General features: G+C 34.6%; 2 protein-coding genes across 2 annotated transcripts; both read right to left on the bottom strand.

Annotated features, from left to right (window-relative positions):
* Positions 1 to 1,302: 1,302 nt before the first annotated feature.
* Positions 1,303 to 4,598, bottom strand: LOC112040661 (beta-glucosidase 18). Its single transcript, XM_065763007.1, has 8 exons — positions 4,411 to 4,598; positions 4,141 to 4,207; positions 3,990 to 4,048; positions 3,175 to 3,250; positions 3,004 to 3,078; positions 2,215 to 2,302; positions 1,568 to 1,820; positions 1,303 to 1,422 (listed from the first exon to the last, which is right to left on the bottom strand). The coding sequence occupies exons 1-8, from the start codon at positions 4,591 to 4,593 to the stop codon at positions 1,303 to 1,305; spliced, it is 921 nt and encodes a 306-aa protein (XP_065619079.1). The 5' UTR covers positions 4,594 to 4,598.
* Positions 4,599 to 15,197: 10,599 nt separating this feature from the next.
* On the bottom strand, positions 15,198 to 25,086 carry LOC111986370 (sodium/calcium exchanger NCL). Its single transcript, XM_024017996.2, has 7 exons — positions 24,455 to 25,086; positions 22,275 to 22,460; positions 19,175 to 19,356; positions 17,203 to 17,339; positions 16,836 to 17,109; positions 16,442 to 16,753; positions 15,198 to 15,631 (listed from the first exon to the last, which is right to left on the bottom strand). Exons 1-7 carry the CDS (start codon positions 24,864 to 24,866, stop codon positions 15,383 to 15,385), a joined length of 1,752 nt encoding a protein of 583 aa, XP_023873764.2. The 5' UTR covers positions 24,867 to 25,086; the 3' UTR covers positions 15,198 to 15,382.
* Positions 25,087 to 26,587: the final 1,501 nt, after the last annotated feature.

Raw genomic sequence — 26,587 nt, 5'->3', positions numbered from 1 at the left:
AAAAAAAAAAAAAAAAAATGAAAAACAAATTGACAGTCATATCGTAGTTAAAGAGTGATATTTGTAAAACCATCATAAAATAGTTATGAATTTAAAGAATCTTGTAAAAGTAAAAAGTTCACTAATATATATATATATATATTTATATTAAATTACTAATTTAGTTTTTCGACTGTCAACTGTGTTACCTAATCTCTTAACTCTCAAAATCAAGTTAATGTCATTCTTGAGTCTCCTATTTATTTTAATTTTAATAGAATTAATAGTTAAAATTAACATGGTTTTGAAAATTTTACACTTCCCATAATAAGATTTTTCTGAAATGACTCTTTCCTCTCCATCCAAACATTTCAAGAAATAAGACTCCATTCTTGAAGAAATTATAAAGTCCACATGGTGGACAAATGACGTGATCTACCATTCTACTAAATAGAAACTAATTACTGACTCAATAATTTTAAATAAGTGGAAATTTTTTAGTAGAATGGTGGATAAATGACGTGGTCTACCAGAGGACGGTATAATTTCTCCTATTCTTGGGGTTTTAGAAATGCCACAAAGAAGTCTATGCCCTTTCACACCATTACTTTCCTAATAGAATATTCCATTTTGTTAAATAATTGTTTAAGAGGACATGAATTTATTTGTTGTGTTTAATTGTATCCTAAAGACGAATTTGCTTGTAACCCTTAAGCAAACTCTTTAAAGTGGGGGGCAACTATTGTGTTGAAGATAACAATTTAATCGTACCTCTAAAAGGTAAAAACCTATTGTTCTCCTGATCCTTCAATTGCTTTCTTGTATTTCCCAACAGTCTCTCCCACTTTCATATCATAGGGCATCTCATACTTAAAATGTTTTTTTTTTTCCTTCGTTGACATGCATATTTGTCCACCCCCACCCCAAAAATAATAATAATAATAATAAAGCAAAAATGAATACCTCAAAGTTTTACTTAATTATTTCTCGTATGACCCCAAAATTAACCTTAACCTAATACTCCTAAATAACGCCCCATATTTACCTTTGTTCAAATTTTGGAAGAACGTCACCTGCTTAAAGTCATGTGATGTGGAATAAAATTTAAGATTGATGTTTAAATATTATAAATTTTATTACTTAGATCTATAAAATAATATGTCAACTTTTAAAACATAAAATGATAAACTAAAATCATAATTAAGAAATTTATATATATATTATATTATTATATAACATCAATTATATTTATTATCAAATAAATTTGTAAATATTTTAATAGAATTAATAGTAATAATTTTAGAGCTTTTCTAGTTTTAATCCTTACCAATACAAATTGAATGCCAATGCTCTATTAACAGCTTGCCGATCCCACTCTTTATCTGTAAGGGGTTCATACATTAATGCATCTACAACGATCCCAATAAACCCACCATGTTTCATCTGCACGAAATTCAATCTTACTAACTCAACAATCCCAAAACACCAAAGAATAATAATGCTAATAAATTTGATCAAAAAAAAATAATGCTAATAATAGTAACAAAAACGATAGTATATAAGAACCTTGTTGCCCACTAAAAATTACCTGAAAAAGCTTACGATATAAATGAACAGCCATGGAATGTGATAGCAACATGTTGTGCATGGCAATAAGAGGCTCTTTGTCAGAATTGCCAGAAGAACAATTTCCAAAAGGCTTTGAACAGTGACCTGGTGGGTATGTTCCCCATATATAGGCCCTATTGACGAAGAGGCCCGGCTCATTGATTGTGGCCCAGTACTTTACTCTATCTCCAAACTCCTTAAAACAAATTTCGGCAAAATACACAAAATCTTTCCTACACCAAAGCCGTTATACATTTTAAGTATTAACTACATTAACTCATTATTCTTTGGCACAGACAAACAAAGGGTAAGATTTCAAGAGAATTTGAATATTTTACTTTAGGAGTGGGACGGGAAAGTATAGGGAAGGCCCTTAAAAAGCATGGTAAATTAAGCCAAAATTTCACACCTATTTTAACACCCAATTTTACAATTCAAGAGGACCATAATCGTACAAGTCAATAAGTTGTGAAATTAGGTATGCGAACTGTGAATGATGGAAAAAATGTAATAGGTTTATATGTAACATGTCATCAAGTTGTGACAAAATGTGTGGTTGAAAACGATTTTTGTTAATTTGATAATGCATTTGTTAGGATGTAAAGAAGGCAGAGATTTGAGATTTACTGTATTTGAGGGCTGAGCCATCCCCCATATCTATCCTCGAGTTCTTGCGGAATGTCATGGTGGTGTATGGTCACAAATGGTTGAATTCCTACATCATACATCAAATCCTTTGCTTATATTTGCTATTTTGAGACCATAAACTGTAAATAAATTTTTTTTTTATAATTCAATAATTGAGATGAGACGATTTGAACTCTAAGAGCACGTTTGATATACTATAATAATTATTACATGAGAATATGAATAAGTATTACAAGGAATATATTAAGTTGTAATGTAATATGTATTACTATTCATTAGTTTGGTGACCTTTTAGGAATAGAATCCTGAATATACATCAACAATTTAGTAGAGTATAAAAATAATGTGTAATTAAAACATTTTTAAGTAAAATTTCCTAAAATATACTTATCTTAGGATGTTCAAAATAGAGCTAATAATTAACAAGAAGGAAAATTTACTTTCTTTCCTTTTGAGGATGTGGCAACTAATGGTTTTTTAGGAATTTAAAAAAAAAAATTATTACATAAAGTGAAGGAATAGATATTCAGTATTTTTGATAAAGAATAGTAGTTAATAGTTATTCATAAGGAATAACTATTAATTGTAATAAAAATATAACCAAACAACTGAATAGTTATGCCATAGGAATATGTATTACATTACAATGTCTATTACAGTCTACCAAACGTGTCCTAAATGTTTTCATTAGAAATAAGTTACATGTCTTTTGGCAAATTATAAAGAAATTAAGATAAGGAAGTTGTTTAAAGAAACCCAGAAGGTTACCTCTGAGCAATAAATTGTCTATGATTTCGTTATAAAACATGATCCCTCTTGGATTAATTTCACCAAATCTTCCTCCTGTTAAGATCAAGAAATAATAAGTTGGTAAAATTATGGATTGACATTGGGTAAATGACAAGTTCAGAATTCATAGTTCAGAATTCAGATACATACTAGGTAGGATTCTTGCCCAAGAAATTGAGAACCGATATGCATTAACCCCCAAAGACTGCACTATCTTAAGGTCTTCCTGTGCATATAGAAGTAATTAGGATGGACAACCATTTTGGTCGTTGAACTTCATTCCATTCTATTATTTTTGTCCTTTGAGTTTCAACTTTCATATCCTTAAAATTAGTAAAATAATATCCGCACAGTAATCTACACGATAATATATCATTTGATTAATTTGATATGTTTACAATAATAAATAGCTAATTATAAGATTTAAAGATTACATGCCAACAGACTAATTGGATTAAAAAAGGCCACGTAGCCACCATGATAGCTCACTATAAGTTAATTGAGAAATTCAAAATGTGGCCAATCGTGGTTGCCCTGTAACACTTTTTTTTTTTAATTTGCTTAGATTGCTAGCAAATAAATTTTAAAGTAACGTATGTAGACATGTTTTTTTTAATTATTATATTAAATTTATCTTCTTCTTAATAAAATTGCAATACTTTTATTAAAAAATTATATGCCCCATCAATATTAGCTTACAGACCTAATTGGATCATTTTACACACTTTGAAACTTCAAAAACCAAATTTACTAAATATCAAAAATGACTTATTCTCAAGAAATTAATTAAAAATACACTTCCATCCATAAGGAGGAAAAAAAAAATTACATACCTAAATCTTAAGTGAGGAATTTAAAGAATAATATTTAAGTACTGTACCTAAATTTCTATGTTATTTTAAAGTCAGTTTTTCTCCACTAATTCAAAGGTTTGCGCATTGAAAAATTAATGTCAAGCTTTATACCAGGTAGCGATGGTAATGATCGTCAGCAACGTCCCCGTTTTCATTATTCATTATATTTCCTGAACATTAATATAATCAAACAGTCAATATTGAGCAATTAGAGTACATTTAGCTGAACAGTGAATATATATTTATTTATATATATCTTTACCTGGAACATGACAAAAAACATCCCAGTTGCTAGCACCCTTACCATCTTCAAGATATGCACCTTCAACCTATAACATATTGCATCAAAGAAATCTCAGACTCAACCTGTGATTCCCCAAATTGATACTGAATTGCTTAAGTGTGTGAGTTGTTTAGATGTGTATTAAGTCTCACATTAGACACATGCTGTGCAATTTTGACTTTATGAATTACAAAGAAGCTCATTTGTAACTAAACAGAGGAAGAAAAAGAAAAAGAAAAGAAATAATGCCTGATATGATGAAGTGCTTGTTCCAAAGAGGAAACCATCTGGGAATTGGGATTTTTTTACATTTTCTTCGTCTTCATTGGAACTTTGAGCAGAAAAATGAGCAGAAGAGAAAAGTATAGCTGTATAGACCAAGAAAAAGAGCTGTAATGTTGTGATTGTCATTTTGGTTTCAACTGTAACCATGTCCTTTTGGTTTCAATTTGTGGTATAAAAAGCATTCCAGGCATTTAGATATACTACACGTAATTCACAAATGGGCCAGGGTGCAAGTTGTGGCTTGTCATGTATTATTAAATACCATATGATTCATATCCGTTGTTCACCAATGATTTGGACTATTGTATATAAACGAGTTACATTTGAGAATAAACCAAAAAAAAAAAAAAATGTTGGGATAGAGAGGCTAAGGTTGGCTTTGTCCAGTAGGATTTTTAGAGATAGGAAATTAGGAATTATCAATAAAAGCTCTTCTTATTTTATTCGAAGTTTTAGGATTTGCTTAATTGTTAGTATTTGATTATCAGTTTGTAATTTGAATTAGTTTAAATTTTAAACACCCCTAATGCATTTCTTGTATGCATGACTATTTAAGAGGAGGAATCAATTAACCAAAAAAAAAAAAAAAATTTCAATTCGAAACAAAAGAAAGAAAAAAAAACTAAAAAACACAAGAATGTCCTACGCCCCCGATGACCTTGAGAACCATTTCTTGAAAGATAATTCCCAGAAAAAGACTTATGTTGAGGTGATCCAAGAGACTTGCATGCAAAAGCTACGAGATGAAACAGAAACTGAGCCAGAAGACGAACAACCTATACCGAAGACAGATACTGCTGACCCGCTGGAGATGGCAGAGATCCACACTAGTGGCGAGGCCGTTTCACCTAGGGAGGACTGGGAGATCACAGTTACCACCGAGATGAAGCGCAAAATGGTTGGACCATGGCAAACTAGCATCATCCTCAAACTCACAGGTAGATAGCTTGGGTATCGAGCTCTTCAAACCAGGTTAGCGGGTATTTGGCGCCCTGCAGGTAAGTCGCATTTAATTGATATCGGATACGGTTTCTTTATTATGCGTTTTGAAGTTCTAACAGACTACTAACATGCTCTTATGGATGGACCATGGTTTGTGGGAGACCAGTATCTACATGTTCAGGCGTGGGAGGCGGACTTCCACCCGCATGTAGCCAAAATAACAAATACGGCGGTCTGGATCTGCTTAGAACAACTTCCAATAGAGTACTACCATCTTGACTTCCTAAAGCACGTTGGAAATAAGCTAGGCAAAGTTCTAAAAATTGACGCCGTCACAAGTGCCGCCAGCCGGGTCCGCTTTGCTCGACTATGTCTCCAATTTACCATAACCTCTCCTTTGCCGAAACGTGTCAAAATCAGAAATTTTTGGCAGGACATTGTCTACGAGAACATGCCGTTGTTATGCTTCCAATGTGGCCGAATAGGACATAGGGAGGTCAACTGCCCTGAACAACATATTGTAATAACTCACACGAACCCCACTAGACTTGAGCCACATGGTGAGCCTGGGGTACCGCAGCTGGAGAAAAATCACTCTCCGTGGAAGACCATCCAAATAAGGAGGTCCAACATGTGTGGGAAAATCACCGAAAATCCAACACATGGAAAGTTTACTCACTGAAATGCTTACACGCAGAGTAAGCCACGTGAGGTTGCTTCTTCAACCAACCTTCTAGTGATGCGATCTCCTCACGCCGTTTCGGTGACAAGCTAGGTGTCCAAGGGAAAAGCCAAGCAAGATGGCTCCCACCGAACTGATGTGGCGCAGTATGGTGAAAACTCTTTTTTACTGCTGCCACGTGAACCTGAAGGGGATTACATGCAAGACTCCCATGCAAACAGTTGCCCTCGTTTAGCTCGGATTCACAATATACCAGATGATTACATGCATGAGGAGAACTCAGCTCTTCCTCACTTGACCGAAACTTCACATGCACCTCCTAAACCACAAGGTGGCCCCCTCCTACGACTGAAACTCCTCAACCCTAACACCGACCGAACCCGATCTCCACTTCACACCTTCTCCTCAATCCTACCCGAATCGCCACATCCTTCACTCCATGTTCACTCATTCCTCCACTCCTCACGACCAAGCTCAGCAAATGGAACTTCTAGAACAGATATGGAGTGGTCTCTCCCTTGGCCGCTCCGACGACGAGATAGTGAACTATGTGCGCATCCCGGTTCATCCACGGGCTGCATTGGTTTGGAACCAGGTGACTCAAACTCCGAGCTTGCCAATGCGTCTCGAACCTCCACCTCAAACAAACCTTTACCAAAGGTTTCGCACCTATACACGAGTGCACCAGACAGCCCATCCTTACCAACACCCAGAGAGGCATCACAAGACTCCATTAGTCTAGTAAAGAAATGCTCGGATGAGCCATTCCAGCGAGTCCTCCCTGGAACAACTTCCAGAAGCCATTTTTCGATTCCTCGATCTCAGCGAAATAAACTTGGCGTTGCAGGACGACGAATCCAACCTATATGTCATCATGTTCTCAAACCCAAGTCTGCCATTTGTTGTGTCCGTCACGCACTGGGCTAAGCTCGGCGAAAGCGACCCAATATATCGTCTGAAGACGACCACAGCGAGGCATCAATGCCTCTCTCATTTAGCGACAAGGAACCCGAGGACCAGGGAAGTCTCGAACGATTACCTAAATCCTAATACCTCTTCCATGAAAATGATTGCATGGAAGTGTCAAGGAGCTGGAAGTGTGGCTTTTCGCAACCATGCGTATGAGCTTCATCGATGGCATCGTCCTAATATTTTGGTCATTGTGGAGCCTCGTATAGCTGAAGAACGGGCGTAAGTGGTTATTAACACTCTTCCCTATACCTACTCTAGGCGTGTGGACCCTAATGGCTTCTCTAGAGGTAATTGGATGTTATAGAACGAAAGCACCGCCTTTCAGGTGGAAATTCTCACGCATAGTTAGCATAGCATTCGCGTGCTAGTGAAGGTATCCTCTCCCTCCCTATCTTTTTTACTTACTGCAGTTTATGCTTCGCCAAACTTTAATAAATGTAGGCTTTTTTGGGATTACCTACAAAATCTTGCGAATCTTGTTGATTTACCTTGGGTTTTATTTAGTGATTTTAATGATATGCTTTCTAAGGAAGAAAAAAATGGGAGGGCTTCCTCTTGATAGAACTAGGCTGAACGCTTTTAGAAATTGCTTAGATAACTGTGGCCTCATGGATCTTGGCTTCCAAGGACCACGTTTTACTTGGAGAAATAAGAATCCTGACTAGAACCGCAACATAAAAGAGAGGTTAGATAGAGGTTTGGGAAATGCAAAGTGGAAGATCATTTTCTTGGCAGCTGAATTACATCATCTTCCTAGGGTAAAGTCTGACCACTGCCCCATTTTGCTTGTTACTAACCCTTTGGAGCGAAAATGCCCCAAACCCTTCCGTTTTGAGCAAATGTGGCTCACGGACCCCTCTTTTTCGGCCCTAGTAGAGAGTAGTTGGCACGCTTCAGAAAATTTACCGTCTACGTCCTCCTCTTTATCTAGGTTCCCTCGACGGCTGGAATTTTTAACAACCAATATTAGTGTTTGGAACAAGACCCAGTTTGGAAATATTTTCCAACGGAAAAACCGCCATTTAGCTAGACTTCGAGGCATACAAACGGCTATGGCTAGGAAACCATCTACTTTTCTCTATTCCCTGGAACAACAACTCACCCAGGAGTACAACACCATCCTTCACCAGGAATATTTATTTTGGCAGCTTAAGTCGTGTATCATGTGGTTAAACTATGGTGATGCGAATACCAAATATTTCCATCTCCACACTATTCAACGCCGCAGCCAATCTCGTGTGCATACCTTAAAGGATGACATGGGGCTGTGGCTTACTGGTGATCCTTTACTGCATCATATAAATGATGCCTTTAACAATCTTTTCCACGCTACTTCAGCTCATATGCGTCCCTCTTCTAGGTGTGAGAGACAGTTTTCTCAACCTAGCCCTTTTGTAGAAAATGCCTAGACTCTGACCCAAATTCCCCAACTAGAAATTATTAAGAACCTTACCACTCTCCCTCCGTTAAAAGCACCGGGTCCAGATGGTTATCATGTGCTTTTCTTCCAAACAAATTGGTCTAATCTTGGATCAAGTGTTATTCAAGTAATCGAAGAGATCTTTGAACAACTCATTATCCCGCCTTCGTAGGGCCGAACAAACTTAATCCTGATCTCGAAACTTGCCCAACTTGAGAAAATCACGCAATTTCGTCCAATTAGTCTATGTAACACTCTTTATAAGTTGGTCTCCCGGATTATAGTACATCGACTCAAACCTTACATGGCTGATATTATCAACCCTTGTCAGGCGGGGTTTGCGCTAGGCCGTAGAACAAGCAATAATATAATCCTTTTCCAAGAGGTTATTAGGACTTTAATTAAGCGTCGGGATGGAACAAGGTACATTGCGTTAAAATTGGACCTTGAAAAGGCATACGATAGGTTAGAATGGGACTTTATTCGGGAATTGCTAGAATTCTTCCAAATTCCCTCCAACCTCATCACCCTTATCATGAATATGGTTTCATCTACTCGTTTTCGTATTCTTTGGAATGGAAGTCCACTTCTTGAAATTGTGCCTACTAGGGGAGTTCGGCAGGGGGACCCGCTTTCCCCTTATCTTTTTATCCTGTGTTTAGAAGTCTGTCTGTCCAACTGGAAGAGGCTGTACGCGATAAACATATTCATCCTATGACTTTTAGGGGTAGAGTACGTCTCTCTCATTTGTTCTTCACTGATGATATCTTTCTTTTCACTAAAGCCACGAGTGGAGATTGTAGACATTTAAACTCAATATTACAAAACTTTTGTGCCTCGTCGGGGCAGATTATAAGTGCTTCCAAATCTTGAATTTGGTTTACTCCTCGTAAACCCAGACACTTAAAAGATCAAGTGATTGGCATATTTGGACTACCAACCACGGACCGAATAGGCACATACCTTGGAACACCTCTTTTCACTACATGTCGTAGAACTAACTCCTACCAATTTCTTGTTGATAAAATCCAGAAATGAATTAAAGGTTGGTAAGCAAAATATCTGACAATGGTTGGCCGCGCCACCCTTATTAAGGCAACAGTGACAACCATTCCTATTTATGCTATGCAAACCACGCTCCTCCCCCAAAAGATTAGTCACCAAATTGACAAATTGAGCTGCAAATTCTTATGGAGGGACACCACTTCCCAGCGTGGCTACCACACGGTCAATTGGGAAATTGTTACCTTACCAAAGGACGCGGGGGGTTTGGGCATACCATCCACTCACCATCGAAATTGAGCGATTCTCATGAACCAAGCTTGGCGATTATATTCTAATCCCAATATGCTCTGAGCTCAGGTTCTTAAAGTCAAATATTTCCCTCACACCACATTGTTTACCAATACTAGGGGAATGAGAGGGACTCATATTTGGCACTCTCTCTCACTTGGTATTCAGTTGCTTCTTGAAGGCATGCGCTGGGTTGTTGGAGATAGGCATACCATTTGGATTTGGAAGGATCAGTGGTTGCCTCAGGGCACCCTGCATAGCTATATTGAAGGCCCTATCCATATTCAGGATAAGGATCAACGAGTGAGCTCCTTGCAGACCCAACTATATTGGAATTTCGATTCCTTAAATATCCCTCTCCCCTTCTCTCTTCGAAATCTAGTTCAGGGTATCCCTATTGCCCATTTCACACAACTCTCGGATACACTTAAGTGGCCCCATAATAATGGAACATGTTCTATGAAATCGGCTTCCAAATTTCTCTTCCATAAACAAAATGCCCCATTCAATGCTTAGGGTTGGAAGTGGATTTGGGCTTTAACTTGTCCTAAAAAGATTCAAGTGTTCATTTGGAAAGCAATGTGTGACAGGTTGCCCACTCGCACCTTCCTTACCATTGGCCGCCTTCATTTAGATGCTCATTGTCCTAGGTGTCATCATCTAGAAACAACCATTCACATCTTAAGGGATTGTCCCTGGGCAAAAGAGGTTTGGAGTCAATCCCCGGGAATTCTGCCCATATCTTTCTTTCAATTGTCTCTTCAAGATTGGCTCCGAAGTAATGCAACGCAAAAACAAGTATACTGCTTATTCAACTCCCGTGGCGAGTTTATTTTCCTTTTCTCTGTTGGAATTTATGGCTTGCAAGAAACGAGAGGATCTTTACGGGTCAATCCAGATCCCAACACAATCTTATATACTTCTCTGTCCAAGTTGCAACAGAATTTCATTTCTTAGCAGGATCTAATAGCAAACCCCAGATTAGGACTCCACAAATTATATATTGGACGCTACCTCCTGCTCCTTTTATAAAATTAAACACTGATGGTAGTGCTGTTCCTAATCCGGGGTTAGCTGGGGCTAGGGGCCTTTTGCAAAATCATTCGAGTGAATGGATAGCTGGCTTTTCCCTTCACTTGGGTCTAGCATCAAGCAATTTAGCTAAGTTGGCTGTTGTCCAACAGGGTTTGGCGCTTGTGTGGGATATGAGATTTAAATTCATACAGCTTGAACTCGACTCTAGTACTGTACTAACTTGGTTAACTGCTCAAAATGACACTCACCCTCCTAATATGTTACCTTTAATTTGTGACTGCAGGAACCTCTTGGACTGGGACTGGGTGGTTCAGGTGCTTCACGTGTATCGTGAAGCTAATGCGTGTGCAGATGCTTTGGCAAAACGGGGAACTCACCAACAACACTTTTTGTCTTTATATAGTTCATGTCCCAGTTTTGTATATGTATGTTATGTAAGGGATTTGGCAGGCCTTGGAGCTACTAGGCTTTGTGCTCAAAGGCTCACTAGTGTTGGTGTTTAAACTTTTATTATAAATAAGACTCTCGTTTCTATCCAAAAAAAAAATTCCATTCTCCTTTCTCAAGTTCAAAAAGGTAGTCACCTCAAATCGACTAAGATATCTTTTAATTGTTCCAGTGCATAGCCTTTTTTTATTTTTTATTTTTAGAATGAGATAATTCCTGCCGTTGATAGTAGATGCACATAAAGGAATTAAAAAAAACAAAAGGGTTCACTTCGCTAAATAACATACAAAGTGAAGAATTTTGTCCATCAATTTATAAGTTTAATTGGCCCTAAGAAGTGATATTGCAATGTGTTGATGTCATTTTTATGTTCTTTTTGTACAGGGTTAATTAGACAAATGATGATCTTCATGGGGCATCTGAATGATGGACTCACTTATCTGGATCTTAATTAAAATTCAAAGGTCCCAGTTCAATCCACCACACTATAGTTTATCGATTCATGAGGTTTTATTAGTTCTTAATAATGATAATCTTCATGACGGGGCACCTGAATGATAGACTCACTTGTCTTGATCTTAATTAAAACTCAAATGTCTCAGTTCAATCCACCACACTACCATTTATCGATTGACGAGGTTTCATCAATTCTTAATAGAGGAAGTGGAATAGCATAGCTAAAGGCTAAGAGTCCTACTTGTATTAAAAAAGAAGACAAATGATAATGACTTAGGTATCCACAATTATTAAAAAAAAAAATGTTAATAAAATCAAAAGCAACAATTATTTAGCTTGATATTTGCCTTTTAATTAAGGATAAAGTTTTCCTTTAAATCATTACATCTTTTGCAAATTTGAATTGAAGGGTGTTGTAAAATTGGTATATTTCTGGCATCATATCCATAAATGGCAATTTATAAAACCATTTATATGTAGTAATCATATGACCAATTAAAGCCCAACCAAAAATGTACTAATCACATGACCAATTAAATAATTTAAACTAGTCATTTGACTAAATATACATGACCAAAAATACACGTTAATGGTTTTATGAATCTTCACACAAGTCTAGATTAGAGGTAAACTATGTTCTTAAACTAAAGAACTAACAAATTAAAATGAAAAAAAAAAAATTACTAAAAAATTAAGGTTTACAAACAGATGTAACATTGAATAAGATTGGGGCAACTTTAACAACATAATAAATAAATTTTGATTTTTTTAATTATTATTTTTTGAATGGTGACATATCAGTTTACAAAAAATTGTTACATACCCAGCATTATTCAATTAAATCTGTTTGGTCTACAAGCTATGCGTTTATATATTGAAGAAGCATAAGTAATTATTCCAAAAGCAATACTCCATTCTTTCACAATAGTAATAGGTCCTAATAATACAATATTGAAATAACTTGAGTAATTCTTCCAAAAGCAATACTCCATTCTTTCATAATAATAGCAGATCCTAATAATACAATAGGGTCCATAGTTGATATGAGATGATATTAATGAGAAAGAATTAATCCTAGAATATTGAATAATTGGCCAAATTGACCTATAACTCTATAAGTATTTTAATTAAGTCTGATATCCCCTAAATTGTACCCTTTAGTTTGAATGGATTATGAAACAATATATCTAAAGTGACACTATCTATATTATAGTTTTTGAAGTAGGCCACATTTTTTGTTTTGTTTTGTTTGAGAAGATGAAGTAGGCCACTTGGCTGCAAAGATTCCCACTTCCAATGAGGATAGCCAAATAATTTTGTGAAGGTCACGGATGGCTTTATTGTCAGCATATCATAGACCAGTCACAAGATAAAAGTTTGCATATCGAATTATTGATGGAGACGATTGTAGAAAAAAAAAAAATTGTCTTTCTCCAATATTTTTCCTTCTAAATATAATATCTAAATGTCAAACAAAACGAAATATCAGTTGAAACTTGAAACACAGGTTATACATCCATAGATACAGTAAAGCACCGTGTTGATGTCTATTTCCTTCTGTATTATCCTAAGCGTGTAAGGGATGCTAGTTGTCACTCTTCCTTCCTAAGCTTTTCTAACCAAAAAAAAAAAAATCAAAGGACATAAGTTACTAAAATTTATGAACGTATGTCAAAACTTTGCACATTATTTAGGGTAAAATAATTGGACATTTCTTGAACTTTGGGATATTTAAACTTATAGAACTTTTATTTTAGCCAATTTAATACATAAACTTTAGTACTATATAAAATAGACTCTCTTAACTTTTATTTTAGCAAATTTAGTACATAAACTTTGATATGGTACCAATAATCCCTCTAAGCTTTTATGTTGTTGTAGTAAAACCCCTTCATTAATTTTTTTTTTTCTCCTTAATGATTTAGTACAAGAAAAATATAAATTGGAGGAGGGGGGGATAATTAAAGGGGGTCTTATGGCTACATTATATTTGTGAAAGATAAAATTAAGAGAGTCTATTTGCTGCTGTACAAAGGTTTATGTACTACATTGACTAAAATAAATATTCAGATGGTGTAAATACAACAAATCCAAAGTTTAGAAGATGTTGAGGACATTTTTTCCCATTATTTAAGACAACACACATCTGGCTTTAGTTTCTCTTTCAATTCATTAATTGATTAAAGAGACATTACACCTACAACATGTCAACATCAAAGGGGACGATAAAGGCCCATCCTTGTTGATATTGACATTGCCATTTTCTGGGCCCACGGGCCATGGGTGCAATACCCTAAGCATGTGGACCCATCTCAATCCAATATCATACTCAATTCACGTCCTTTTCCCTTTTTAATTTATTAATAGGTCCTTCTATGTAGGCCTAACGGCCAAGCCTTTTCCTCCACCAAATTGATTAGAGTAATTATTATAAAATAAATGGATTAAGAAACCCAACTAAGAGAGAAACAAAAAGCAGAAGGAACCAGCCCATCCCAAACCTATTTAGGGATGAAAGAGATGCAATAGATAGCCCAAGTTGTTTTGTTTTGGGCTTATTATCTTCTTCCTATTTTTTTGAAAACCTGGGCTAATTTACACAACATAAATTCCACAGTATAAAAGAGGTGAGATAATTTCTTATATTCGATACGTTATTTACAATAACATATTCACAATAGAGTTAAGAGTGGCAGAGATTAACTTGAGAATCACCTTAAAAATGGCTAGATTAAATTTGGATATTGAAAGAGTTCCTGTTTCTCCTTTTCTTTTCCCATGTGAAAATTCGGAATGGGCTCTAAGATGACTGTAAAGCTTTGGACATCAAATCCACAGAAAGCTCTTTTTTTTTTCTTTTTTTTTTAAGGGTAAGCGATCTTGCTGGACCATGTAAATAGAACTTGGGTCCAAAAGTTTGGGCCCAATAATATGCAGCTTGTTATTTACATTCAATTAAATAAACATGAGTCTGATGAGATCTAGCAGACTACACATGTTACAGTTTTGTATGTGCCCAAGACATAAGTCTCATACCATCTCATTACATGGATCATGTGAAAACTTTACTAAAAATATTCACCAAATAATTAATTAATAATTATGCTTAAGTTCAAATCCATTGGATTTTTTGGCTATTCATTTAGGGAATTTTCTTTTGGTTCTTTCTACACAAAGTATCGAAACTAAAATTAAAACTACCACCAATAGGTGTTAGAGTATGAAATTCATGGAGAAATCTTATATTACTTTTTTACTTACCATTGAAAATATGCCATATTTTCTAAATTAAAATAATTTGCCACATTTGAGATTTGTTATGTTTATAGAGTTTTTAATTAATTGTGTTACCATATGCACAATTATTTATTTTTTATAGGGAAACTAATAATCCAGATGTTTTACTAAAATTAAAATGTTTACGCACTAAAAAAAAGCATATGTTACCTTCTTCTTCTTTTTTTATTTTTATTTTTTTTTAATTTTAAGAAACAAAAAGACAAAGGAGAGAAAATGAGATTTTAAATTTTAATATAAAGATGTACTACAAACTCCACTCTAAAGTTAAACTATACACAACTCTCTTAAGCAAGCTAAACAAGCACGGCTCATTTAAAGAAACAACCCTGATTCTTCTTCATACAGGAAATGTGTTACCCACCGATCATAATTTTCGGACAACCGCAATTCTATGACCAGCCAAAAACATAATGAAGAACATAAACCAGGGCCAGGGAGAATGGGTAAAGTAGAAAAGCTGGTATAGAAGTCCACAGAGGTAAATGGGTGCGGAAGCTGGCCAAGGCACCTATCCCAATGCTGACAATAAGAATAGCCACCACTTCAGATGAGAAATCCCATGCCAATCCCCTGAAGTAAACAAGGGCCAAGAAGACTGGGAGATTGAGAACATTATGCATCGTTACTGCCCCATATAGCTGCAGCAAGAAATTAATGTGTTATGACACTCGCAGTTGAATTTCTCTAGAAAATCAATAGTTTCAAATGAAAGCATAACTAATACACATCATTGCTTTCATTGCTACCTGTCAAATACGGGAATATGTTTAGATAGACATCTTATTAGATTAACAGACAAAAAATTGTCGAAGTAAAGCTACAACAGAGGTATAATATCAAATTCATACTACCAACTTGTCATCAATAACAACCATATTTTGATGGATTGTTCTGCCTTTGACAGCCAGTAAAATGATCAGGTTCACAGAGAAAATCAAGCAAGTTACACAATGTTCTATTGTTTAGTTAGCTAAAAGAGCTTTTGAGGCCACCAAAAATTAAATGCAGGTTTATGGTCAGAATTTAAGTGCCTAGTGTTCCTTGACTTCCAGGGATGGGAAGTGAGTCTGGGTAACTGGTTCCACCCACCAGTGAAGTCTCAAAACAACCCAAAGTAATTGATTTATTTATTGATTAGTTTTTAAGTTACACATGCACTCAATGAATTTAGAATCCAGGATCTCACCCTCCGATTCTTGAAAGAGGAAGGAGTGCCAAAATTAATTTAAATTTAAAAATCCACATATCAAGATGATGTAGTACTACTGTCCTAATTTTTGTTTCGCAATAGCAGTTTAAAATCTTGGGACTCTAGCTAATACACTAATATCACAATTTAATACATATCTTGCAATTCTGTAATTTATCTGTGCATGATCAACTCCAGAGAGTAAGCACTAAACAATAAACATAGCATAGACAAGAAGAGTAGGGAATAAGAAACAAACCTCAGAAAATGTGAATGAGGCTGCTGCCCGCTTGGCACGGCTAGCAAATGTAATTGCTGACACAGCATCCCTAGAGCTGGTAGCCAAAGGCAGCACAATGAAAGAGATGAAGAAAGCAGGAATACTAGTGGCATCAGAGAAGTTTTCAACTGCATCTACCAGGGGATCCGCAAAAGCAACAGCAATGATAGTTCCAAGCAATAACAATAGTACTGCCTTATTGATAGAGGTCCATTTGGAATTCTTAACACCCTCAACAATTTTATCACGCGGATCCCTCACATCCAACTGAGCATGCTCATCTTTTGTTTTCTGCGTATAAATTTCCAAGAAAGTTTTTTTATTTAAGAATCTGTTGATATGAAGATAATGAATATGAAACAACTCAACTTACCTGGTGAAAGTCATCAAAAATCTTATTAAATGAGTAAGGTTCAGGATCGCAATCAACAGTCTGATTTATCTTGCATAGCCATCTACAAATGCCATTGACAAACTCCACCTTTTCAATTTGAGAATTACGAGATGTATCAAAATCATCCATTAGTTTATTTATAGCATCATCATGATTCACTTCGATCTCTTGAAAGTGAATTCCACCAATCAATGCTTCCAATTCAGAATATGAAATATGTCCATCACTATCTTTGTCAACTTCAGAAAACAGCCTGTCATAATATCCAACAAAAAATTCATCAAATACAGAAAAATAAAAATTAAAGAACAATTTTCTGTTACTTAATAAATAAATAAAAACTAACTTTCCAATGATGTCTTTGTTAGGTTCACCATTCTCCATGAGCTGCATTCCCGGTGCAAGTTTTTTTAGAAGTTCTAATATAACAAGCATGTACTTCACATAAGCAATTTTTCTTGTTTGGATCGAAGGCTGAAGGACCTGCACAATGTTTTTAACTTTCTCTATCAGAAAGTAAACCATCAATATGGAAAGTTCAGACATTAAAACCAGAAAAGATGCCCAAGCTACCTCAGATATTAAAATACTCCTTTTGAGGTAGACCTGGAGTTATACTTAATAGGGGCTCTTTCCTCTCCTCTCCTTCAAATTTACTTATCCAAACGACTACAATCATATAGTAATGTCAAAACTTACAAATCAAACATTAAAACCATAGTCATTAAAGTTTTGGGAGTGTTTAAATTTTATACTTAAAAGTTTCAGAGTTTTTGGTGTAAAAGCCAAATATCTCTAAACTATTCCTATCATTGATCAGCCACAATAATTATATTTTTAAAAAATATCAAAACATACATATTCTTTTTATTTTAAGAGAGAGTTTCAACCTATGACGTCCGCTCCTGATGATAGCTCTTTATTATTAGACTAAGACACTAATCAGTTTTTAGTGTAGGTTGGGATTGAACCTAGATCTCTTATTTAAATATCAGAAACTTTACCAATTGAGCTAACTAAAACCACTTAAACACAAATATTCTTGAACTATTAGTTTTGTGTGCTTTCGTCCTAAGAAAAGCTTAGTTCAATGGTTTAGCATTGCTAAGCCTCTTAAGCATTTACATCCGGATTTGCATAAAAATATCTATTTTATACTATCTAAAATGTTACTTATCTATTATTCCATTCCACTTTATAATACACTCAACATCTCAATCTCTATTCTTTCACCACTTCATTTAAACATTCTTATCGTATTATTTAGTAGTGTGTAATTCATTGTATATGCACGAATATAATTAAAAACAATCATAATTACACGGTTAATTTTTTTTAATAGATTCAAATTATACATGATATTAACTTATGTATTTTTTAAACCATACATTTCTAAAATATGTAATGGTTTCTTATTAATTGTATATATATATATATATCTGATTTAGAATTTAATCCCGTGTATATGCAAATGCTTAAAGAGGTCAGAGTTCAAACTACCATTTAGAATTTTTAAGCCTCTTAAGAAGCCAATGTTCTCCCTCCACTAAATAAGATACAATCTACTCAGTAAACTGAGCCAATAATCTCAAAATAATTGATCCTTTTGGGTAAAGAAAGGAAAATATCTGAATGATTGAGAGTGTCCTTATGCCTTTTGAAAGGCCGAAGTTCAACTCCTAGCTACCCCAATCATTTGATCAATTCACATTTTAGATTAAACATAGTATCAATAGAAAAACCAGCACTTTTTAATTGTTAAAGATGTTGTGTGATTGTGGATGATTGAATAATGAGTGAAAGCATAAAAGAGAGAGCGAATATGAAGTTTTACGTGGTTCAACCTAATGGTTTACATTCATGGTGAAAAGCCCATGACAGATACATATCATCTATTATGCTCTTCTATTCACAATGAACCCAATATAGAGTTTATATATTAAATAACCCTAGACTAATCCTAGGATAACTATAGACTAATCCAATGTTAATATGTTTGTGCTACAAGTATATAGGTTTACAATTAGTTTAGGTCACTTGAGCCATAATATGTCCAAAATTAACAATCCAAATATGGGCATAATCACTTGCTTATTAGGGACATATTCCAGAACAGGAACTGGAGCTTGAAGAGAGGTCACTGATTCTAACCAGCTACAGTGCAGATTAAATAACAAAATCTAAAAAATTGATGAAAAAAAATTCCATATGATTAGCCAAATTTTTTGATCACTCCATATTATCTATAAAAGAATAAAAAATTTGGAGATGGAACTGGGTTACCAACCAGCAAAGAATATAATTAAAGGCACACGTACCTGATAAAGGATATAAGAAACCAATAGAAGAAGAGAGACAATAAGCCCAATCAAGACTGCGAAGTGCCTCCCTGAAGTTAAATTGAGAATTTGTGGTATTTGAACAACTAAAAGTGGGATGACAGATATGACCATTATCCATGCAGCATACTTAGTCCAGACATCAGTACTAATGCCAGATTCTGCAAAGATGTGAGATTGTATTTGGTTATGAATCCTTGTGAACCATTTAATTATACAGTTACAAAACATTTCACTCTACAGGACATATATGAAAATGATTCAGTGGTCTAGGATAATAATAAGTTTAACCTACCACAACCAACTCTCAGAAATCAGAATGGAAAGCGCTTAGAAGATGACACGGTTTAGGCATGTTTTCTACATATTAAATGGGTCCATGTATGATGCCATCCATCTAAAATAAAAGGAAATATAGAAATGAAAATTATTGTTTTACGTTCTATGAAGTACACTTCATACACATAATGTCCAGACCTTCACTTTAAGTGTTCATATTTTTCTTGAATGTATGCAATTAAAATATGATGTGTGTGGATAATGAACAAAGGAAGTGTGAGACAATCAAATGCCTATATATAATAATAATAATAATAATAATAATAATAAAAGCTCCCCAATAGTTAACTTGAAAAACACTGAAAAAGTACGAATACTTTATTTGGAGTGTTTTTTACACCCATCTCCTCTTTTTTATATTTTGAAAAATTGTGGGACATAACCAGCTGGACACGTACTTGTTTCTCAATACCCTTAAGATCCCATTGTTACACTTGATGACTGATTTATATATTTATATTTTGAAATCCTCAAAAAAGCATTTATGTTTTAATAACTGATCTTTTGCAAATGCACTTCATTTTGAGGGGTGAAAAAAGGTTAAGGGTTCATTTGGTTGGATGGATGGAAATTGGAAATGATAGAAAGTTGTGAGGGGATGAAAAAGTGGGAGAATAGAAGAGTTTTGTGTAAAATTGTACCATCTATTATTATCATATCGTCTATCAAAATTGCACTTCATTTAAACTTTTTGTGACAAAATTATTATCATATCGTCTATCAATAATTTTTTTTTAGAAATTTACTATATAAATATTTTAAGAAATTGAAAAATTTTGTGTAAAATTGTACCATCTATTTTAGCTAATAAGCAAAATATATTAAGATTTTGATTGATTGATTTATTTTATTATACGCTATAATCCTTTTTATTAAAGGTTATTATATACTGTATTTGAAAAAAGTGCGATTTACTTCAAATGCGTGTTTCCACTTTGCGCCTAGACTTCAAGAGACCTACGTGCATAATTAAGCACGATTCACATGTTTACCAACATTAAATTATATTACTATTATGTTTAACCCAAGCATTGTCTTGCGGTTTGTAGTTAATGAATTTCTATTGTTACTACTAAGTTGTGATTTTTCCATGTTAGTCTTGTTGGCTTTATTTTGTGTCAATTTGCTTGTAATTTTTTTTATTATTTGCTTGTATTTTTTGGGATTTATTGTATATAGGCTTAGTCTCAAGTTGGTGAAGATTTGCTTAAAATAGAGGGTTTTGCAACTAGCTCGCAAGTAGGTCGAGATCATATGAGAAACATATGAGGAAGTTCAAAAACTTGTTATGTCAAGGTATCTCGTGGGTAGGCCAACCCACGAGTGAGCTGCGAGACACATTGATAGCATGATTTTTGTGTGCAACCCTTCCCCCCTTCACCATACTATATATATCCTCATTAGCCACAAAATTGTAAGAAGAGTTTCTGAGAGTGAACCCTAGAAACACCATTGGAGAGTTAGTAATTGTGAGCCTACAATCTACTACACAAATCCCTAAGATTTTCTCTACTCTCTTACCTCTCCTATTGTCATACCTTGAGATAAGATTTCATCCAAATACAACCCTCACATAATCTAAGTGTTAAGAGTGTTTTGGACCCTGGGAAGCATTGAAGCTTAGCCACATATTTAGCTAGTAAGACGTGGTGGTACAATCGGGCGTAATGTGGGATTTTGGAACCTAGTGAAGACAAGAATTCATCAAGTCCGCTGGTAGCAGAAGCTTGGAGGGCTCAAGTACTTTAGATAGCATAGGTTTTGAGGGTCTTTCTATATTCATGTACTCCAACTAACTTACTAGTGGATCATTTCGACTTGTCAGGCCATAGAAAGGTTTTTCTGTTGGGTTCTCCAATTTTCCTCTTTGATAACACATCCGGTGTTATCTTGAGTTTACATCATCTTCTCCCTACTTCCCTTGGTTATTTGCTTTATTCAATTATGCTTGTACATGCTTTAATTGATAGTTTTGGTTTATTAATTGTATTTAACATAAAATTAATCCAATTGTAATTAAAATATAGGGGTTGTTTTTGCGCCTAGTAATTAGATTAATCCACTTTCAATTACCTCCAACCTAATGCTTTGGATTGTTTATAAACCATTTCTACTCGTCTACCCCTTTATAATATCTTGTATCCTATAGTGCCGTATCAATTAAAAAGCCACCAAAGACGTATAGGTTTGGGATTCCCTTACCCACCCCACATGGAAAAGAAAAAAAAAATGCATTTTTTAGAATATATATCATTTGTCCCATTTTTTTAGTTTCATTTTATATTTCAGCAATCATGGTAAACTATGTGGTTTATGATTATTATTATTATTTCATTTTAAACTTTGCTTATTTTATATGGCACAAGTGAATATATGGTATATTGTGATTTGTGGAGTATAATGTGAAACACAAAAAGTGGCATAGAAGATTTATATTCCATTTTTTTTTAATGTTTCTAAGTACCAAAAAATATAAAGGACTCACAAAGCCAACTCTTTGAACTTATACACACAAAAAATAAGTAGTTTTAAAGATTAATAATGAAGAAAAACCACCGCACACCCTTGATGAGATGATCACTCCACAAATATAAGTACTTGTGGGGTGTAGGGAGCAAGGGATAGAGTTCAAGTCTCCAGGAGGGAGTTTCACACACATATGCAATTAGATTAAGTTAGAATAGAATTTCTATCTTATAAAAAAAATAAATAAATAAAAACATTCAATTTAAGTACATACCTGTTAAACAAAACCCTTGTGTATCCATTGTATCCCGTGCAAATGAATCAACAAGGTCGCACTTCCCAACAACAACACACGATCCCCATATTATTGTAAGAAGTATAACAGTTGACCCAGCTACCATTCCCACTCCAACAGAGACTTTACTTTGAGCAGTTTCTGTAGTTCCAGAAATACCCGATACTATACAACACAAGAGTTGATTAGTTTAGATGCACTATAGACGAAATCTTGTAAATGATGCACAATTTTTCCCCTTTTGGGGAGTAATTATTCCTTGTTGCCTGGTACCATTAACATGATATATATGGCAACGTGTACACAAGATTAGCTTTAAAATAGAACTTATTGGAATAACCTTTTTTAGAAAATATTAGAATAATAATTTGAAAGGAGACATGGGTATATCCTATAGAATAAGTGCANTTATTCTAATATTCTTCTAAAAAAAGTTATTCCAATAAGTTCTATTTTAAAGCTAATCTTGTGTACACGTTGCCATATATATCATGTTAATGGTACCAGGCAAACAAGGAATAAATTACTCCCCAAAAAGGGGAAAAAAGTTGTACATCATTTACAAGATTTCGTCTATAGTGCATCTAAATGATACACAAATAATTGCTAACCTATTCAGTGGTGAAAGCCAAAATATTCTTTTAGGGGTAGCGTATGATGATATTTTAGAATTAATATTTTCCTAATAGGTTAATTTATATTAAAAAAAACAGTAATAGTCAATTTCCTTTCAATATATATATATATATATATATTATTGAAATTTATTTAAAATATTGTAGAGTTTAAATTTAGAATCAAGCTTCAAAAATGTTGTTTTTTCATTAAGAAATTAAAGAAGATAGTTGTTTTCAAAAATTTTTTTTTCTGTAATTGTTTAGAACTTAATTTGTTGAAAGCTCAAGAGCCTTTCAAAAAAATATAAAGAAAGATTTATTTAGATGCTTTTCCTAGTTTTGTTTTATTTTTTATATTTTTAATGGTAAGTTTATACAAACAGTATGTCTTGAACCCATAATCTTACCATCTGCCTTACACTAACAAAGAGAGCATATGGTATTTAAATTAGAGATCTTTAACTATTATCTTTATACTTTTATTTAGAAAATTTAATTAAAATCATTATAATTTTTTTTAGTAGTATACGAAGTAATACAAAAAAATACATTTATTCAAAAAGCTCTAATTTTGAATATAATATTATAATAATATTATTTCCATCCAATTAAAGTTTTTGATCTTTTTTTGGATGAAATATTAAGATAATTTAGCGATAATGGAACTAAAAAATTCTACCAAGAATTGATCAATAATTGTCAAGAACCTTATAGTCTAACTAGTGGTATCTCCTAATATTTTTATGGATCAGTTTTCAAATCCTTCTTCTCATGTTATAACTATCAATTTAAAAAAAAAGAAAAAAAAAAGAATTGACCAATAATTTAAACACACCTGGTTATAGAAAAACTAATTTGGCTTTATTTATTACGTACTATATATATATATATATATATGCGTGTGTAATTTTATTTCGGCTCAAGACCCATTTTTATATTTTTACAAAATAGAGGGGGATCACATAAATTTCTTCTTCTTTTTTTTTTTTTTTTTTTTTATNAAATGAAAATTTTATTATAAAAATGAAAAAAATACAAAGAGAAATTTTTTTCCTTTCTTTTATGATATGTTTGGAACGAGGGCTTCCCTTTCCTCACCTTCCATCTCTCTCCATTCAAACAAAAGGTTATAGTATTTTTAACTTGGCGATGCGCATCCTAAACCGCCCAAAGACCTCCTAAAGTCCTTGAAAAACTCTTTTATAACCATTTAAACTCCAATAACATCAAAAGGCTCCTTCAATAAATGGGAACTCTGATACAAAAAGGCCCTAAATCAAAATGATACATAAGGTTCAAATATAAGTAATCTCCTATTTTGTATATATAAAAAAAGTATGATCTTTTATCCAAAAAGAAAAAAGAAAAGAAAAGCATATGACCATCTTATATGGAAATTATGCATATATTAATAGCATTTTGAAAAAAAAAAAAAAAAAATCAGTTTTTATCCTTTCTCATAAAAACTTTTTTAAAAATTATTTTCTAAACTACTAACTTTCCCCAAAATTGTTTTTATTTATAAAACGATTAAGTGCACACCGAGAACGAGCAGGGCTTCCGGAAGAGCACCGAGAATAGGAAGCACCAGACCGCCCACAAAACCAGGGCCAAGAATTTCCAGCAAGTGCTCGCTCCCATCGGACAATGACTTGGCAGCTAAGTACATGAGGTACCCGTACACCACCATGAGGAACAGGTTTCCCATTAACGAGGTGGTGCACGGCAAGAACCCGTAGGTCTGGTCGCAAGTTGACGTTGAAGTTGAAGACTCGCCGGAGAGTCGGTTGAGAACAAGGTAGGAACCCCAACCGGAATCGCGGTCGTGGACCCCATCGGAGATTAGATCAGCCGATAATGGATGGGACTGGGTGAGGAAGCGACCGTAGGTGGGGACACAGAGGATTAGGAGGAAAAGGCCGAAGCTAGAGACGGATAGGTGGTGGTTTGACATGGTGTTGTGGCTATCTGTTATGTATATAACATAGGCAGAAGAGTTAAGCGAATTGTGGTAAGAGTCCAGAAAGAGAGAGAGAGAGAGAGAGAGAGGCGTTGGAACCGTGTGATGATTGTGAGAAACTGTAGGTGTTTGAGAAAGTCCTAAGAGAGAGCAGAGAAAAGGAAAGGAAAATGGAGAGATGGATGACAATCTGAAATAGCAGCTATTACTCAAAACCGAGAAGAAAATTTTGGTACAATACAGAAAGAGTGAGAGGTAAGAGCCTACTTATACAAGAGAATGAGCACTTTTCTAATTTTCCAAAGCAAGCGCGTAAAATGAAAGCCTAGTTCTTTTTGACATGAAAGTAATGTCAGGGTGCTCAAATCACGGAGCATAGTGGGAGCTGAGGTCAGAAATGCTGACGTAATGGGTGGCGGATATATTTAAAAACGTTTACGTGCCATCCAATTTTTAATACCACTCACATTATGCATAATTATAAAAAAAAAAAAAAAAAGTTTAAAATTTACACAATTTAATTTACAGAAGTTGATGCGATTTTTAAGTTGCATTGAGACTGACTCCAAAATGGAGATTTTCAAGGTATTCAATGCCCGTAGGCAGTGTCTCTAACTCCATGCAGTCGGCAATATATAGGGATTGCACTTTTGGCATCACCCTCTCTTATTATTATCTCATTCAACTCAGGTAAATTACGGATCGTCAAACTTGTAAGCTTAGGAAAGCCTGTATGGCAAACCATTTGTTTTCCACTATAGGCATTGTTAAGTGAGAGACGTACCAAATTTGGCAAAGCAGCAATCTGAGAGAGTACATCTTCTTCCAACCTCGACCAATGCAGATACAAAAATGACATATATTAGATTTACACAATTTACGCTCCATGTACACACTTCTTTTGAAATAGTATTTTAAAAATAAAATTTTAATTAAAATGAAGAAACACAAGATTTCACAATTTCAACTAAAATCTTGTTTCATCTACACAACAATGTCTAAAACTGTTAGTATGCAATAGTACAAAATTACAAACCCAACAAGACAGTATCATGTGAGACACCGCCATATAGCACAAACACGAGATAATTACTGATGAAGTGTGAATTCGTCAGTCAATGTATGTAGACAGAAATGATCTTCGGCCTCTTGCAAAGATGTTTTCTCGAGAACGATCACCGGTGTTGTGCCTGCCACAGTGTCTCCGATGCCAAAGTCAGTGTCAAAAATTATTCAAGAGTAAGCAATCAAATAGTATCAATCTCAATATGTTCATACCTTTTGTTTGGGCGTGAGGGCTTTATATCTCTTGTCGTAGTCTCTAGTCGTTGGGCAATTATAGTGGTTCTTAATATCCCTCTAGGTAACGTTTTCTGGCCTTATCATGTGGCTTTAATTTTGTCCCAACGGTCTGACTGGTTTTGTAACCGTCCCTGACATTTATTGATGGCATTGAATGAAATGTTTAGAGTCGTCAGTGAAGTGTATGCTCGTCATTGAAGGCTTGTCTCGTTGGTCCAAATTACCTCTTCCATGATTTACTTCGTCAGTCCCATCAGTTGCCCCCGGATTCCGTGGTCGTCATGACATGTCGTGTTGACCAGGGAAGGTGAAAGGTTTCTAAGTTGCAAGCGATTGGATTTTTGAGCCGTATTTAATGTGTTACGGCAGTTCCTTTTGGGTTGTGGCCTACGTGGCACCTTTTGATTGGGGGA

This window comes from Quercus suber, unplaced genomic scaffold (genome assembly GCF_002906115.3).
Source record: "Quercus suber isolate HL8 unplaced genomic scaffold, Cork oak 2.0 scaffold_20, whole genome shotgun sequence".
Taxonomy (NCBI): domain Eukaryota; kingdom Viridiplantae; phylum Streptophyta; class Magnoliopsida; order Fagales; family Fagaceae; genus Quercus; species Quercus suber.
This window is presented reverse-complemented; position numbering and strand designations above follow the sequence as displayed.

Coding starts and splice junctions, on each gene's coding strand:
- LOC111986370 (XM_024017996.2), bottom strand. CDS start 24,866: ATGTCAAACCACCACCTATCCGTCTCTAGCTTCGGCCTTTTCCTCCTA. Junction 17,110..17,202: donor AACAAAGACATCATTGGAAA/GTTAGTTTTTAT, acceptor ATATTATGACAG/GCTGTTTTCTGAAGTTGACA. Junction 15,632..16,441: donor CCTCATTCACATTTTCTGAG/GTTTGTTTCTTA, acceptor TTCTTGCTGCAG/CTATATGGGGCAGTAACGAT.
- LOC112040661 (XM_065763007.1), bottom strand. CDS start 4,593: ATGGTTACAGTTGAAACCAAAATGACAATCACAACATTACAGCTCTTT. Junction 3,251..3,989: donor ATCATTACCATCGCTACCTG/GTATAAAGCTTG, acceptor CTATATGCACAG/GAAGACCTTAAGATAGTGCA. Junction 3,079..3,174: donor TTGGGCAAGAATCCTACCTA/GTATGTATCTGA, acceptor TGATCTTAACAG/GAGGAAGATTTGGTGAAATT.